We start from the raw sequence: 17,113 nt of genomic DNA on the forward strand, positions 1-17,113 counted from the left end.
TAATTATTCTTGTTATGAAAAAACTCTTAAAATGTGCCTGTGCACCTAAGGAAATGAGCCATCAGAGCTCACCATCACCAAGGACCATCACTATCCTGCATTTACAAGGTTGAGAAATAGAAAATAGAAATAAGCAGATCGAATTTGAAGAGCCTTCCAGAAACGGCAGATTCTTGCAATTTCGACCTGGGACATGGCCAATTTTGTGAGCAGGGCCAGACTCGGGCAAATTAAATCATGAACCACCATAAAAGATTGAAGAAAGCACAAATGTAGTGTTTTTGGGCATAACTCACGTTTAAAATTCTTCAATCTTTTGCACTGGTTCAGCCGATTGTGCTCGAATCTGGGTGCAAAACTAGCATAAATAAGCAAAAACACTACCCCATATATTGATACTGCATCCATTTAAAATATACAAACAGGTAAGTGGCGCTGTGGCATGACGGTTCTAATATAGTTTAAATCATGAAAAGTTAGGAATTTTAATCATACTCAGCTACTGGAGAAAAATGTCTACCAAAATAATTAGATCTTTATCCACCTTCTGGCATCTCACACAGTGAATCATAAACTTTGTTGGCTGCATAATTTATTAGCTGTCAACTTACCAATATAAATTTGTCTATCAAATCGTCCAGGTCTCATCAGTGCTGGGTCAAGGATATCAGGTCGATTTGTTCCTGCCAGAACAACAACATTGGTGCTCGTATTAAACCCTAAAGGAATAAAAATTAAAATGTTAACAGGTAGTTACAAATATAAATACGGTACTAATATTGATAGAGAATATAGACAATCTAGCTCTGTCATTAGATTGAAATTTTTCTGTCAAATCTAGAATCCACATGTTCAAAATATTTCTTCAAATTCTCAACAATTTTGTGTACAAGAGGCAAAGTGGCTTGTCATTTTCCACAATGGCACACTGAACTTCCCTATTCATGAAATTTTTAGCCGATTTTTGCCCATTCTCAACTGTTTTAGATTGGAGACTCCACTGCTGCAGTCAGCCAGCTCTCTAAAAGATCTATTCAGAAAATTCTGCTGTTACTACCAATCTTTGTGATAATTCTATCCATTAGCAAGCATAATCAAACTTTTATTATTTTTCTTTCATAAGATGTGGCAGACACAGCTTGCCCTCCATCCAGGATAGGGTTGAATGTTGCTTGCCCTTTGCAATGACATATCCCGTTCAAGCTCATTACTGGTTGGGCTTCCTTGGTTTTGCTGGTCTAGAGCTAATATTTTGATTGGTCGAGCTCTCCTCTCCATTCAATGTTGCTGGTGGTGTCAATGATGTCAATGTTACACACCATTTTAGCAGATAACCAATATGCGGCAACCAAAGAAGTAAAGCACACACATTGGTCAAATACACTGGCACACCCCACTTTTCATCTCCCCACTTTACGAACAAATGCACAAAATGGTTAAAATATACATGAATCGACTATGCGAACATAAGTATTGAAATCACATGCTCAACGATGTTGGTTACTCATGATTAGATTTTAGATTAGAGATACAGTACTGAAACAGGCCCTTCGGCCCACCGAGTCTGTGCCGAACATCAACCACCCATTTATACTAATTCTACACTAATCCCATATTCCTACCAAACATCCCCACCTGTCCCTATATTTCCCTACCACCTACCTATACTAGTGACAATTTATAATGGCCAATTTACCTATCAACCTGCAAGTCTTTTGGCTTGTGGGAGGAAACCGGAGCACCCGGAGAAAACCCACGCAGACACAGGGAGAACTTGCAAACTCCACACAGGCAGGACCCAGAATCGAACCCGGGTCCCTGGAGCTGTGAGGCTGCGGTGCTAACCACTGCGCCACTGTGCCGCCCTCATGTTTTAATTTACTAGTCAGAAATGCAACTCACCACATCTAGACTCCCAATTTGCAAGTGGCTAATGTATCGGAGAAAACTGGTATACTAAAGTGCATGGGTGTTTCTCTTGAAATTAATTACTTTCTGATTACTCTTAGATGAACAGGTCTATTCATGGTCTGACTGATTTTCTTTGTAAATTTGACTCCCAAGGTTGACTTGAGGCCAATGACATTCTGAATCCCGAGCCAACAAAGTACTTTCTCTTGATGGAAAAAATTCCTGTCGTTTACAAGTTTTGGCTTTAACAGTTTTAAGTGCACACAAAATTTACACATAGAAGTGTGATAGCAAATGCAAGGTGTGTCTCACGTACATAGAAAGCGGTATTTTATCCCTGGTGCACCGTTCCCGAAGGCGGAAGCGGGTGGCGCTTACGCTTTTGTGTTGGGAGCCAGTTCCCATGCAATTAATATTAAAATGTAAAGGGCCGGAGGCAGGCACGGGAGACACGTACGATCACATGGCAGAGGAAACTTTTTATTGGTGAAAGCCACCGTCAGTTAACAACGCAGAAGGTAGGGCCGGGCCATAAAAGAGCCGCCTGGAAAAACAGGGAGGCTCTGCATCATGGCCAGAACGTTCGGTCCAACTCCTTACGTCAAGTCATTTCTTTATTTTTTCCGTACAACAGATCTTGTTTCTCAACTCCAATAAAATTTCTTCTCCCATCATTCATTTCCTTATTATTTGTTATTGACCTCCCCCCATCATGTCCAATGTCTGTGAGCAGACATAGACTGGCCCTGTGGTTCAGCAATACTCTCTGCAGGTTCGCCTCCAGGCCGTTAGGGAAAGGCAGGTGGTGTTTTTTTCCCCTCAAATGACACCAAAAAAACCCTCCTGCCTGACCAAGGTGACCTGGACCGAGGTGGCACAGGAAGTGAGCAACCATGGGGTGCATATGAGAACGTAGGTGCAGTGTAGGAAATGGGTCAGTGACCTGCTCCAAACTGCCAGGGTAAGTGTGAGGCTCATATCGTGCCAAAGGGTCTCTCGTGGGGCGAACAACAATTTATATTTGTGAGTGGGCAGGTATGCCAGGCATGTGAATGGGTGATCAGCCTCAGTGTCACATGACAATTGAGTTATCTGTCATTTGACATGTAAATAACTCTTGTTTATTTTGTTATGCTGTGTTATGCAGGATAAGCTGAAACATAATGAGAGAGAGAAGTCAAGACAGAAGGTGGTGTTCCAGACCGGAGGCTTCTCACGCGTGCAGGAGAAGAGGCTCTGCAGCTCACAGGAGAGGAGGGAGGACGAGCAGTAAAAGATGATGAGGCTGGAAAAGCCAGGTGTAAGCATAGAAATCATTCAACCTGGTGATGGCATATAGGCGCACTGGTGGAATGCGAGGAAATGTGTAGCTCTCATTCTGTTATGAACCTTAATGTGGTTCTGTTTGTTCTCTACTGCATTTCATCACAATCTCAGGACCAGGCCACAACCACAGGAGGAGCCTGAAAACTCCACCTCCGGGGACAATGACACCACTGTCCCAGAGGATGCACCATCACATGCCTCTTCATCAACCTCCGCCAGTGCAGTTACATCCAATGGGCCGCGGAGGGGTCATGTTTAGAATCGGGGTCACAATCTGATGAGCACAAACCAGACACGTTTGACCAAGGTCACAGAGCAACAGACAGAGATAGTGATAGATGGGTCCCCTGACACTCAGAGGACTGCTGGGGACCAGGCCCCTGCTGAGACCCATGCTGATGATGGGCCTCTGTTAATGGCCATAAGAAGCCTGCTGGACATGCAGCAAAAGGTAGGGGAACAAATCTCGGAGATGCCAGAGGACATGTGCAGCTTTGCACAAGTAATGGACAAGTCCATGCATGCCATGAGTTCTGCCATGTGAGCACATCTTTTGTTTATGGAGAGGTTGGCGACTGCCATGGAGAGCCAGGTAGATGACTTGACCCATATGCACTCTGACCTACATTCCATCGCTCTAGTCATGGGCTCAGTGCAGCAGCGGCTAGGCGAGTGGGGGACGAGGGACATGGGACATGGACCTCCCTCCAGGTGCCGCTACTTCAAGGAGACAGACAGGTTCCTTTGCGCACCCAGATGGATGAGGAATGCTTGCCAACTGCCCTGGGGCCATCGTCTCAGACACCCCCAGGGCGAGTTGCCTATCCTTATTCTCTCCAACACTGACCCCATTACCTCCAGTAGGCGAGGCCACGGAATATGCCCCTGCACCAGTGCAGGAGACCCCCCCATTAGGCCAGAGCCCTCAAGGCCTTGGATCACCCGAGGATGCCCGCCAGAGTCATCAAAGCCAATGGGGCAGCACACTGAGCAGACGCCTCCATCTCAGCTTCTGGCTCCTAGCGACCGTAGGCACAAATATAAGAGCTATTGCGAGCACTAAGGTGTAGCGGGTGTTTTTCAACTTGATTTGTCATGTAAATATTTCACAATATATCTTTTTCAAATTATTCATGTGTGCATCATCTTTAATTGTTTGGACTGGCTTAGTCGGAGAGCTAAACGTACTGGCATGCCTTGATGGTTACAGAGGAGATAGGAACATTGCCTTTCATGTGGAAGTAAAAATGTTAACTGTCAGCAATCAAATTTTAATGAATGTTCATGGTAATGTCCAGTTTTGTACTCGCCAGCCTGTGGGACACAGTTGATCATGCAGGCTCAGCTGGTGCTCCCTTTTGTGCAATGTTGAGGAGACTGTCCAAGAGTAATCTCAACGGGGATAATTAAAATAGTGTAGATGCACTGAAAGGTCTGTAACGATGGTGTAGGATCTGTTTTCTCTGTCATGGTAGGCTGACTGATGTACATCTGAGTTTGACACACATGTCCTCTGTACTAGTATTTAATAGCGAATGTGTCTGACAAAGCTCTGCTCCCTATGCTATTCAAGGTGGCATTGGATGCAAGTTTGAAAATAACTACCAGGGAGGCTGGCAGCAGTTGGTCTATAACCCAGGCAGCCAATGGAGTTCCAGCGAGGGGAAAATGGTCATTTAGTTGCCTTACTCTTGGGCGAATCTATTGCATATGAGGTTGTCCCTGGTTTCCTGTTACCATCTCTCCATGGCCCTGGCATCCAGTAAAGCATGATACACATTCTTGGTCTGCTCCTCAGGCAGACCCTAATCATCTGCATCCGAGGATGAGTGCTGCTCCTCCTGCTTGTCCTGTTGCTGCAGTTCCTCGCGTAGCATAGCCACATTGTGCAGTACACATCAAACCACGACTAATCATCATACCCTCTGTGGTGTGTAATGCAGAGCCCCTCCAGAGCAGTCAAGGCAATGGAAGCACATTTTTAGCACGCCAATTTTGTGTTCCATGATGGCTCTGCTGGAGGCATAAGCTGCATTGCACCGCTATCCTGCTGCGCGCTGGGGGTGCCTCACTCGTGTCATGAACGGTATCTGCAGGGGCTAGCCATCGTCACTCAGGATCTTGCCGTCAACCTGGTCTGGGGCATCAAAGAGCTCTGGACGCTTAGAGTTGCGCAGAATGAAAGCATCATGCCAGCTCCCTGGGAAATGATCACAGACCTATATGATTCATTGCCTGTGGTCGCAGAGCAGATGCATGTTTACACTGTGAAATTCCTTGCGATTCACAAATGCCGCTGACTGGTCCCAAGTAATTCTAATGACCATGTGAGTGCAGTCGATTACCCCTTGCACTCTGGGAAAAGGACTGATGGCCCTGAAACTCAATTTCCTTACCACCTGGTCGTCATCATCTGTGGAGTAGTATATAAAAAAAAAATCATTCGGACGACGGAAGAGGGCATTGGTCACCTCCTTTATGTACCTGTGTGTGGCAGCCTGTGAAATGCCCCAAATGTTGCCCGTGGAGCTCTGGAAAGCAACGCTGGCAAATAAACTGAGCCACAGTCACCTTGAGGGACACTGGCATGAGGTTTGCCGCAAGATCCACGTGGCTACAGATCTTACTGTACAATCTCACCTCTCGCAGTGACCACTTCCAGGGACAGCCTCAGTCGTCTCTGGCACTGTCTCTCCAACATCTGCAGAAACTGAGTTCTTATCCTGAGTATGCAGTGATGCGCCAGTGCCCATCTTCCATGGTGCCTGCCCTGGCTGGTTTCATAACTGACCAGCCTCCCAATCTGGTGCTGCCAACTGCTGGTGCTGGAGCATCAGTTGCTGAACAGCAAAAGTCCTCCTCAGTAGCATCCTCTCCTCCTGCTTCCGAGAATATTGGGTGTATGAGACCTATGTGATTCCAACAATATAACTGTGTGCAAAAGGCAGACAGTGAAATGAAAACATGCTTGTCCATTCTTTTCATCCATAAATTGAAGAGCTGTGAGTTGCTAGACTCCTCCCATTGTCCACACAGACAACTCCACCCACCCCATTCTAGCCTCCTCCCAATTCGATCTGCAATCCTTGCAGCCCTACATGCGTCTTGAGACATTCTGAGCATATGGTGCGTGCGAGCTTTCAGCTCAAGGCTGTGACCCATCACCCTCACGCTTGTCCCCATTACCCTTGACCCTCCCAACACCACCTTACTCCTTCCCTATTTAACCCTGCAACCACACCCCATTACTTTGGACTCTGTCACCGTCCAACTGGATGTGCCCTCTCTCTCCCGAGCCTACACCCATCCTTGTCCACAATCCCTCTGATACTAGACCCTCCCCGCATTATCCTTAGAGTTTTTGTTAGATCCCCTGACTTACCCTACGAGACCTTTGCTTACTCCCAACCTCAGATTGGAGCTGCCACCCCCTACCAAATCAGACTCCCCCGGTGATTGTGATCATTCCCTCTGCCAGTCAGCATCCCAAGTTTGACCCACAGGACCCCTCCACTTCAGCCCCTCATTTTCCTTACCTTGACTGTGCCTCCCTAACCCCCATATCCAGGACGCCAGGCCCTTCCCACTTCACTCCCCCGTTCACCTGATCCCATCCTCAGTTATCCCTTGGATCCCTCTGCCACTCCTTCGTTCACCTAACCCCCCCACCCATTTCGCCCTTGCCGTTCCCGAGCCTCCAGCCAAACTGCCATTCTCCAGTTGCCCTTCCTTGTGCTGCTGAGTTCAACAAAGTAAACCGCTGACCTCGGACAGAACGGCACAAAGCCGACTGTGCACGGCACCTTTGAACGATCGTGAAGCGTGTGCCACGAGATTTCCATATGCCTCTCAGTTAATCTGGAAGGTAGAACTTAATTACAAATAATTATAAGCTAATGAGTATTCATGGCATGCAAATGTATTAAACGGGATGACATAAGGACCAACCCGCCATAAAGACGCTGTTGACTTGATCACTGACTGTCAATTTGCCGTTGGGAAAACGAAATTTAGACTCCCGCCTTATTAAGTCGCTCGCCACATTTCCTGCTCTTACAGGCCCCATAAAATACCACTCATAGACTCGCTCAATTCCATGTCACTACACACTGTGAATTCGAGGATACAGAGTTTGGTAAGAAACAGAGAGGTTATACTGTGTAATAAATTATTGGGGTTACTGATTTATATGGACTTTTAAAAGTAAAGTTAATTTTTTAATCACACTAGCAGTTCTCCTGTGTAATGCTCACTGTAAATCAAAGAATACACTGTTTTATAATAGGGGCATTAACAAAAAAGTGTGATTGGGCAAAGTGTTAGAAGTGTAAAATTTACAGGATGTGCAAGAATGTTCACGAAATAAAGAAAATTCATTTACATATCTCCTTTTATGACCTCAGGACACCCTAAAGTGCTTTACAGCCAATTAAGTACTTTTAAAGTGTAGTCACTTGCTAATGTAAGAAATGTGGAAGGCAATTTGCACACAAGCTCCCACAAACAGCAATGAACGAAATAACCAGATTGTGTCTTTTTTTAAAAAGGTGTTGGTTAATGGATAAATGTTGGCCAGGACACTGGAAGAATTTCCCCAGCTCTTCTTCGAATAGCATTGTGGGTTCTTTTGCGTTCACCTGAGAGTTTAACATCTCATCTAAATGCAACACCTCTGATAGAACAGGACTCTCTCAGGACTGGACTGAAGTGTTAACTATGTTACGTGCTTAAGTTTCTGGAGTGGAACTTACAACCTTCTGAATCTGAGCCAAGGATAGCATTCTGGAATTTTTGTCATTTTGGGGATTACATTCTACAGTGAAAACCATAAATCATTCTTATATATTGCTTTACCTATGTTCTTAATTTTCATTGTACATTTTTTAAAGCCCATGATACATACAATCTTAATACTTTAGAAGGCCTAGAGAAGTATAGAAAGTGCAGGGGTGAAGTAAAAAAGAAAATTAGAAAAGCAAAGTGGGGACATGAAAAATTATTGGCAGGTAAAAATCAAGGAAAACTCTAAGATGTTTTATCAGTACATTAAGAGCAAGAGGATAACTAAGGGAAGGGTAGGGCCGATCAGAGATGTACAAGGGAACTTATGCATGAATGCAGAAGATGTGGGCAGGGTTCTTAATTAGTTTTTTATCTCTGTCTTCACAAAGTTGATGCAGACATTGTAGTTAAAGGAAGAGTGTGAAATATTAGATACAATAAGCATAATGAGAGGGGCCAGGGCCGGATGGATGGCATCCCAGGTTGTTAAAAGAATCCAGGGAGGAAATAGCGGATGCGCTGAGGATCATCTTCAAATCCTCACTAGATACAAGAGAGTTACCAGACGACTGGAGGTCTGCGAACGTTGTACCCTTGTTTAAAAAGGGTGTGAGGGATAGGCCAAATAATTATATGCTGGTCAGTCTGACCTCAGTGGTGAGTAAATTGTTCGAATCTAATCTGAGGGACAGGGTAAACTGCCACTTAGAAAGGCACGGATTAATCAGGGATAGTCAGCATGGATTTGTTAAGGGAAGGTCATGTCTTATTAACTTAATTGAGTTTTTTGAGGAAGTAACAAGGATTGATGAGGGTGCAGTGGATGTGGTGCACTTGGACTTTAGTAAGGCATCTGACAAGGTCCCACATGGCAAACTGGTCAGTAAAATGAAAGTCCATGGGATACAGGGGAATGTGGCAGGTTGGATCCAGAATTGGCTGAGGGACAGGAAACAAAGGGTAGTAGTTGACGGATGTTTTTGTGAATGGAAAGCTGTTTCCAGTGGCATTCCACAGGGCTCAGTATTGGGTCCCTTGCTGTTTGTGGTATATATTAATGATTTGGACTCAAATGTGGGAGGCATGATTAGGAAATTTGCGGATGACACAAAAATTGGCTGTGTAGCTAATAGTGAACAGGATAACCGTAGACTCCAGAAAGATATCAATGGTTTGATTGAGTGGAAGAAAAGTGGCAAATGGTAATGCATTTGGGGAGGGCAAACAAAGCGTGGGAATACACAATTAACAGGAGGATATTGAGAGGGGTAGAAAAAGAGAGAAAGCTTGGAGTGCTTGTCCACAGGTCCCTAAAGGTGTCAGGACAGGTAGATATTGTGGTGAAGAAGGCATATGGAATGCTTTCCTTTATTGACCGAGGAATAGAATTCAAAAGCAGGGATGTAATGCTGGAACTGTATAAAACGCTGGTTAGGCCACATTTGGAGTATTGCATACAGTTCTGGTCACAACATTACAGAAAGGACATAATTGCTCTGGAGAGAGTACAGAGGAGATTTACAAGAATGTTGCCAGGGCTTGAAAGTTGCAGCTATGAGGAAAGATTGGATAGGGTTGTTCTCCTAAGTACAGAGGAGGCTGAGGGGTGACTTAATAGAGGTGTACAAAATTATGAGGGGCCTAGATAGAGTAGACAGGAAGGACCTGTTTCCCCTAGCGAAGAGGTCAATTACCAGGGGGCACAGATTTAAGGTGACTGGTAGAAGGATTAGAGGGGACATGAGGAAAAATATTTTCACTCAGAGGGTGGTGGGTGTCTGGAATTCACTGCCAGGAACAGTGGTGGAGACAAAACCCGCAATTCTTTTCAAAGGTACCTGGACATGCACCTGAGATGCTGTAACCTGCAAGGCTATGGACCAGGTGCTGGAAGGTGGGATTAGATTGGGCAGCTAGCGTTTCTTTTTCCGGCCGGCACTGACACAATGGGCTGAATGGCCTCCTTCTGTGCCGTAATTTTTCTATGGTTCTATGAAATGATAGTCAGGATGCAAGAGGTTGAAAATAGGCATCTTGTAGCAGTGGAGATTGCAGATGGCCATGGGGGTCTTTGGCTTAGTCCTTTGGGGATTGAAATGATCCTGGGGTTTGAGATCACACCCCCTTTTACCTATTCTAGCCTTATATCCAGTTTTCAGTGATTTGTTTGATACTACATTTGATAACAGTAGTTGTGAATACAGTGGGCAAATCCAGTATAAAGCACTGACGTCACTAAAAATTAGCTTCAGGTCCTCAATACACCCAAGAACTGAGAAGAGTTTGGGGGCATTCAAGTATACAGAAAAGCATTACAGAAAGTGTGTGATGGTGTGTGCTATCCCAAATCTCATTATTGATAGAATATGTATGCTTGATATTTTTAAATTCCTAGTCAATACTAGACTGACTTTTGTAATACCCAGTTACCAATCATGCCAACGTTTACCCTTATCACGTACCATCCATCTCAACCAGCAGCTGATTTAGGGTGTTCTCCTGTTCGCTCTGTCCACCAAAATTTCCTCTTCCCCGTTTCCTTCCAACAGCATCAATCTCATCAATGAAGAGAATACATGGAGCATTTTTTCGTGCCATTGCAAACATGTCCCTCACCTGAAATAGGAATCACCACTCAACATTAGCAAGTGCTCAGATTCTTGTTTTCTAACATACAAGTTAATATCGAAATGTCAATGCTGTAAAATCCTTGCAACAAAACCCAACCAAGAACAACTCCGTCATCAGCAAACATGCATTACAAGTGAATTCAGAAATCTGCCAGTGGTGTGGTCTTAAGCAGCAAAAGCTAAACACTAAACATAAACACTTGTATATGAAGAGAGGGTGGGGGTTAGCAGGTGCAGAATGAGCACCAACTGTTACAGCAGACGACCTTCAAAGCTTTGGGAATATGTGTAGCCCTCAGACACTCTACCATTTTATTTGGAGAGTTATCAGAACATTACATTATAGCTCTGTTATGTGGAATCAGTTTAACAACATTTCACACTTCCAAAGTCTTCTAGGCAAACAAGAATTCCCTAACTTTGTAAGTGGGCGCATAAACAAAGCTCTATGGCAACAAAACAGGTTAAGGCCTGTAATTGGTTAAGAAATTAGCATTGTGATTATTCCTTGAGGCTGATCACATGTGTAAGAGGCACGAGCCACATTGTGCTCATGCCTCATGTGATTAAAATTGTTGAGCTGCTAGCGCTACCCACACTATTTATTGGAAACTCACCCAATCCACAGGGCGGGGCGGGACACGAGCAATCAGGCTCTGATAAAGGCAGCTTGCAGCTCTTAAATGCAAGTTGCATTTTGGCTGCATTTAACAGAATTGCAATGGAACAGTCCAAATACAGGCAGAGGTATGGAGGAAAGGCCCCCCCAATTTTCTGACACTGCTCTGGAGATGTTGATGGAGGAGGTCAGGAGGAGAGAAATCGTCAGCAGAAGCAGAGTGAGTTAATGCAAGAAGGATTGCACCCAGGACCTGACTGTGATGAAGAAGCAAGTTTAATGATCTGACAAGGACTTCCAAAGGAGACTCCCAACTCCTACCTCTCATTACTCTCTGCTTGACCTTGCACCACCTGTAGCCCTTGCACTCAGATCCCATCCCCTCACTTCCCATCAAGCTCATTCATTCACTGCAGCACACTTCACTCCACTTACAGACACTCCACCTTAACTCAGCTTAGAGACTGGCATCCCACATAAGTAGAGAGTTCTGCACTGGAGATTCACCCTGCAATGCTTAGGAGTAATAGCAGGGGAATAGGATGCCCAAGGAACCAGTTCACCAGAGGGCGAGTTTGCATTCTAGCCCTGTTGCAGAGAGCACAAGTAGAGACTTCAGGGGCCCAACCTACAGAAGACGGCTATACACTAGGAACTAAGTGTACAATGTTTAGAAAGTGTGGAGTAGTCCAATTCTAACACGTGTCTTGGTGCATGCATCGAAAGCATGCAGTCAACCGAAAAGCAAGTGGTCATCTCTGTGAACACTATAATCGGGCTACAGATGAAGCCTCTGGTGAGGACTCTAACAACTCCAATGGGAGCTTAATCTGCTACCATCTTGATTCTGGGCTCCAGCATCTCTAGTTTTCAAAGCATGAAGCAGAGAGTTCTCTCACAGCACAGCGGGAGAGTTGAGGTGCAGCCCCATCTGAGTGGCACTGGCTCCACGGGAGAGGCATATGCTGCCCTCTCATAGAAGAGAAGCATGTACAATAGTTCTGGATGATTCTCTGCACACCTATGACCTATAAAGACTAACCAGAGTTAATGGAGGTGAAGAACCTTTTAAATATAGCTAATGTAGCCTGCTTGCTGACTCTTCCCACTATGATTTCCTGGGCAGGCCAAAGAATGAACAAAATCAGGTGCTGCTGCACTCCCAAGATCTCAAAAGAGTCCATAACAGACTCACAAACTTTATTTAAACATCTTGATTAGGCTTGTGCTCTTTTCAGGCGGCTCCCCGGGATGACTAAAAGTCGCCCAATCAATATGGCAGCCACCACAGTTCATGTGTAGATCAGGCATGTAGATCGCAGCCTGATCTTTGGTAATCTCTTCCCTCCTGTTGTTCCCAAATAATGGACAAAACAAAGTAGGAAATTCTTCCCCCATTAATGAGTCTGATACTACAATGCAATTACAACAAAAGTCTTAAAAGACCAGTGATTGCTCATCTCATGTTTAGGGGAGGATACGACATGGAGGAATGACAATAACAAGTCAGAAAGGATCACATGTTCAGATAATGGGCTCAACAGATAAAATGCACATCCTTAGAATGTCTATAAAATATTAAACTTACAATAACTGCTCTTCTTTTGCTAGTGTCAAACATAAAATCTGCAGATCTGTGACAATACAATGACTGTCATTTTACTTTTTTTTTAAATTGAAGACTTACTTAATTGTCCCCAAGAATAAACAAAAGTGTATGAGTAAGAATAAAAAGAGACAGTACAGCCATTTCACCAAGTCAGTTATTCAAAATGGAAAGAATTGTTCATTATTTTTTTTAACAGTCTGTTAGATGCCCCACCATACTGGCTTTGGCGCAGCGTTAGTTGCCAAATAGAAAGACGACAGTATTAAAAAATACAAACTCAATTCAGGTGACATATAGCAGTTCCCTTTCTTACCCTAGCTGGTCCAACACCAACAAACATCTCCAGGAATTCAGATCCATTCACAGTTATAAACGGAACATTTGCTTCCCCAGCTGTTGCTTTAGCCAGTAGGGTTTTCCCAGTTCCTGGTGGTCCAGATAGGACAGCACCCTGTAACCAATGAGAGATCATTACTACAGCTATTGGGCATGTTTAGAATCTGCAATAGAATAGGTTTACAAGATCTGTAGAATTAAAATGAGCTCAACTATAAATAAAGACATTTTAATGTGACTTTGCAAAAACTGCAGCATAAATTGGATGTGCATACAATCTATATACATCCTTACTTTCTCAGTTTGAAGCTCTGTAAATTTTATACTTGTGCATTGCACAGTTTCAAAAACCTACAAGTAAAAACACCACATCAACTAATTAGAATAATCAGTCTGCTTTCCTTTGAGTTACTATCCTGTGTGACAAAGACCTTAAAAAGAATAAACAAAATTAAGAAAACGAAAGAATGAACAAATTTGCTTTTATATAGCACCTTTCATGATCTTATGACATCCAAAAATTGCTTCACAGCCAATGAAGTACTTTTGAAATACTGCACTGTTCTACCTCTAATGTTGGGATATTCTTATGCTGCTCCTTTTGTATTGTCCTATAAGGCACAGTTTCCAACAGTTAGTCAACTGACTATCAACTGGAGTATGGGAATAGGAAAGATGTTTGTTGCACAATGTAACATTGTCAAAGGTTTGCTGGCACCATGTGTATATTGTCCTGCCCACACGAAGTACAGCGATTAAAAATACAGAACTCAATTTGAAGAGTTATAAAAATGGACTTTTCCTTTAAAAAGTGCTTCAAAAATGGTCACCAAAGGTCCTGGATATTCAAACTGTCTTACTGTTTGGCAAGGACAAAAGGATACATTCTAAGCTAACAAGTGTAAATTACACCCATCCGGAACCCATCAAGAGACATTTTTGAATTGAATGGGTTCTTCTGAAACAAAAAGGTGTGAAATAGCCACCGCCTGGGCCATTGTCAGTCATCACAGGGAGGAAGATCTATGTCTCCCAAGAGAGGCAAGATGCAAGACCATTTTGACTTCAGAAGGAATCAGCACAAACATCACCAAAGCCTGTCCAGCTGAGAGCTGGGAGAAAATCCAGCAAAAACCAAAAATAAGGTGCCCTGCTGTGCATTCTACACTTCAACTTGTGCAGCACAGAACCAAAAGGGATCCCCTGTCTTCAGAGTGAAATTTCAACAAGAGAAATCTACCAACACCCCAGGCCTGCAACTTTAAAATGAGAAACTGACCTCCAAAAAGGTTCAGCAGGTTTACCGTGAACCCTGAAAACCTACCTCACTTCAAAACACTTACCCCTTTTCCTCTCTATCTGTCTTTGCGTGTGTGTGTGTATGTGTGTGCACACACACATGCATGAGTGAATGCTCTTGTGGGTGTGGTTGCAACCATTTCGGAAGTGAACATTGCTCAATAATAATTATTCTGCTTTAATCGTACATGAAAACCTGTTGCTGTCTGTTTATTTGACAAATAAAACACAACCCTAGTAAAACACTTGCTGTGGTCAGTCGGGAGTTGAACTGTGGGGACCACACACACCCCTCACCACATGGCCGTTATATTCCTCATGTTAAAACACTATAATTGGAAAATTCTTGCAATTAAGATACTGTACTTTATGTTTTTTCAAACACAAAAACATTTTTTAGATTGTTTATATAAATACAATTTTCATACCTTTGGGATCTTGGCCCCCAAATCCTGATACTGCTTAGGGTTTTTCAGAAAGTTGACAAACTCCATGATTTCTAATTTAGCTTCTTCACATCCTGCGACATCCTTGAATTTGATATCAATTTCATCTTTCAGTATTTTTGCTGTTGTTTCCCCCACACTGAAGAGTCCGCCACCTCGTCCCCCACGGCCTGCTGCCATAGACCCTCGCCGCAGTGTATAGAGCAAAAAGCCGATGAGTAACAGTGTGGGGAAGATACTTAGCATGAACGAACTGCAGGCAGATCAAAAACATTTGAACAAACAAAACTTTAGATAATATGACTGCATTAACCCAAGCTACCTTACAATCTGCCAGTGAACAAACAAACATCGAAAATGCTGGAAACACAGCAAGGTAGTCAGAATCAGAATCAGTAAAAGAAGAATGCACTGCTTGAGAGCGTGGTGGAGGCAGATTCAATCAAGACCTTCAAAAGAGAATTGGATAATTATCTGAAGAGAAAAAACTTGCAGGAAAAAGGCAGGGGAGTGAGACTAACTGAGTTGCCCTTGCAGAGAGCTGGCATGGACACAATGGGCAGAATGGCCTCCTTCTGTGCTGTAACCATTCCATGATTCTAAGGCATTAAATAAAGTGTGCAACTAACTGAAGAAGTGGGAGGCCTGGGAAATACAGAAAATGGAAGAGATGGAAAACATGTAAAGCCTGGGGGTCAAGTATGAAATTAAAAGAGGGTTAGAAATGAGAATAAAGCTGAAGTCTGAAGCATCTGGTAAGATCAGATAAGAGAAAGAAGAGATATTGTTCTTGAAGCATGAAATGAGCTTTGTTGGAACAGTGTATGGTCAGAATAGGAATGGGACACAGTTGTGATGAGATGCAGGTAGCCCGAGGTCGTATTTGTGAACAATAGAGATATGTTCAGCAAAGCGGTTACCTAGTCTGCATTTCGTTGGCCTTACACAGAAGGGACTACACCACGACAAGTGAATTCAGTATCACACAGGAGTGTTTGGCAACTGTGTGGATTGGCAAGTATTGCATCTGGAAGTAGGAATGGTGAAAGAGTGAACCAAGGAGTCACAGAGAGAACAATCCCTCTAGAAAGCAAAGAGGGGATGGGACTATGTATTTGGTGGCAGAAACAGCAGAAAGTTATCTAACAAATGTGAAGGCTGGTTGGATGGAAGAGGGACTCCCATAGTTGTGAGCAGCAAGTCAGGACACAAGCATGGGAAATGGGACAGACATGATCAAAGACCTTGCTGACCGTAGCAGAGGTGAATCCTTAGTTGAGGAAAAAGAACACTTCAGAAGTCTACTGCGAAAGATGAGCGCCATTAGAGTAGATTCAACAGACTAACTTGTCTGATGTCCATCCTTAACTTGAATTGATGAATATTTTTAGCAAATTGAACCTTAATGTTTCAGCAAATTTAGATTTAGATTTAGAGATACAGCACTGAAACAGGCCCTTCGGCCCACCGAGTCTGTGCCGACCATTAACCACCCATTTATACTAATCTTACACTAATCCCATATTCCTACCACATCCTCACCTGTCCCTATATTCCCCTCCCACCTACCTATACTAGTGACAATTTATAATGGCCAATTCACCTATCAACCTGCAAGTCTTTTGGCTGTGGGAGGAAACCGGAGCACCCGGAAGAAACCCACGCAGACACAGGGAGAACTTGTAAACTCCACACAGGCAGTACCCAGAATTGAACCTGGGTCGCTGGAGCTGTGAGGCTGCGGTGCTAACCACTGCGCCACTGTGTATTTCTGAATACTTTATCTTTTACTCATTAGTGGAACATCCAATCCGTGTTTATTTTGTACTATGTCTGAAAGCCCTTTTAATTATTCTTGAGTCTAGAAATCTAACATACATGGGGGTGATATATGGGTGGTATACCTCCAATTTTACAGTATGCTTACCAGTCCCACATGATCTTTCTTGTTCATAAAAAAAATCCAGCAATTACTATTAATTAATTGTACATAGTAATAAATTATTCCTAAAGATTAAGCCTCACCCTCATTGACCCTTTAAAGCAAAAACCTACAAAAGATTCTCAGCATGTCCTTTAGGTTTTTGACTAGTTAATTCCAGAGGATTTTTTTATTAAACAGGAATTGTTAATTACATTTTCAGGAAATCTGGCT

General features: G+C 43.5%; 1 protein-coding gene across 2 annotated transcripts in view; it reads right to left on the bottom strand.

The window, feature by feature from the left end:
* LOC137378830 (mitochondrial inner membrane m-AAA protease component AFG3L1-like) overlaps positions 1-17,113 on the bottom strand; it is a 75,419-nt gene that overhangs the window by 25,406 nt on the left and 32,900 nt on the right. For both annotated transcript variants that reach the window (XM_068049249.1, XM_068049250.1), the window contains exons 8-11: positions 14,941-15,211; positions 13,191-13,328; positions 10,482-10,635; positions 612-719 (exon numbers count right to left, since the gene is read on the bottom strand). In XM_068049249.1, the coding sequence (XP_067905350.1) occupies positions 612-719; positions 10,482-10,635; positions 13,191-13,328; positions 14,941-15,211 (671 nt within the window). The remainder of the gene's footprint in view (positions 1-611; positions 720-10,481; positions 10,636-13,190; positions 13,329-14,940; positions 15,212-17,113) is intronic.

The sequence above is a fragment of the Heterodontus francisci genome, chromosome 17 (assembly GCF_036365525.1).
Source record: "Heterodontus francisci isolate sHetFra1 chromosome 17, sHetFra1.hap1, whole genome shotgun sequence".
Taxonomy (NCBI): domain Eukaryota; kingdom Metazoa; phylum Chordata; class Chondrichthyes; order Heterodontiformes; family Heterodontidae; genus Heterodontus; species Heterodontus francisci.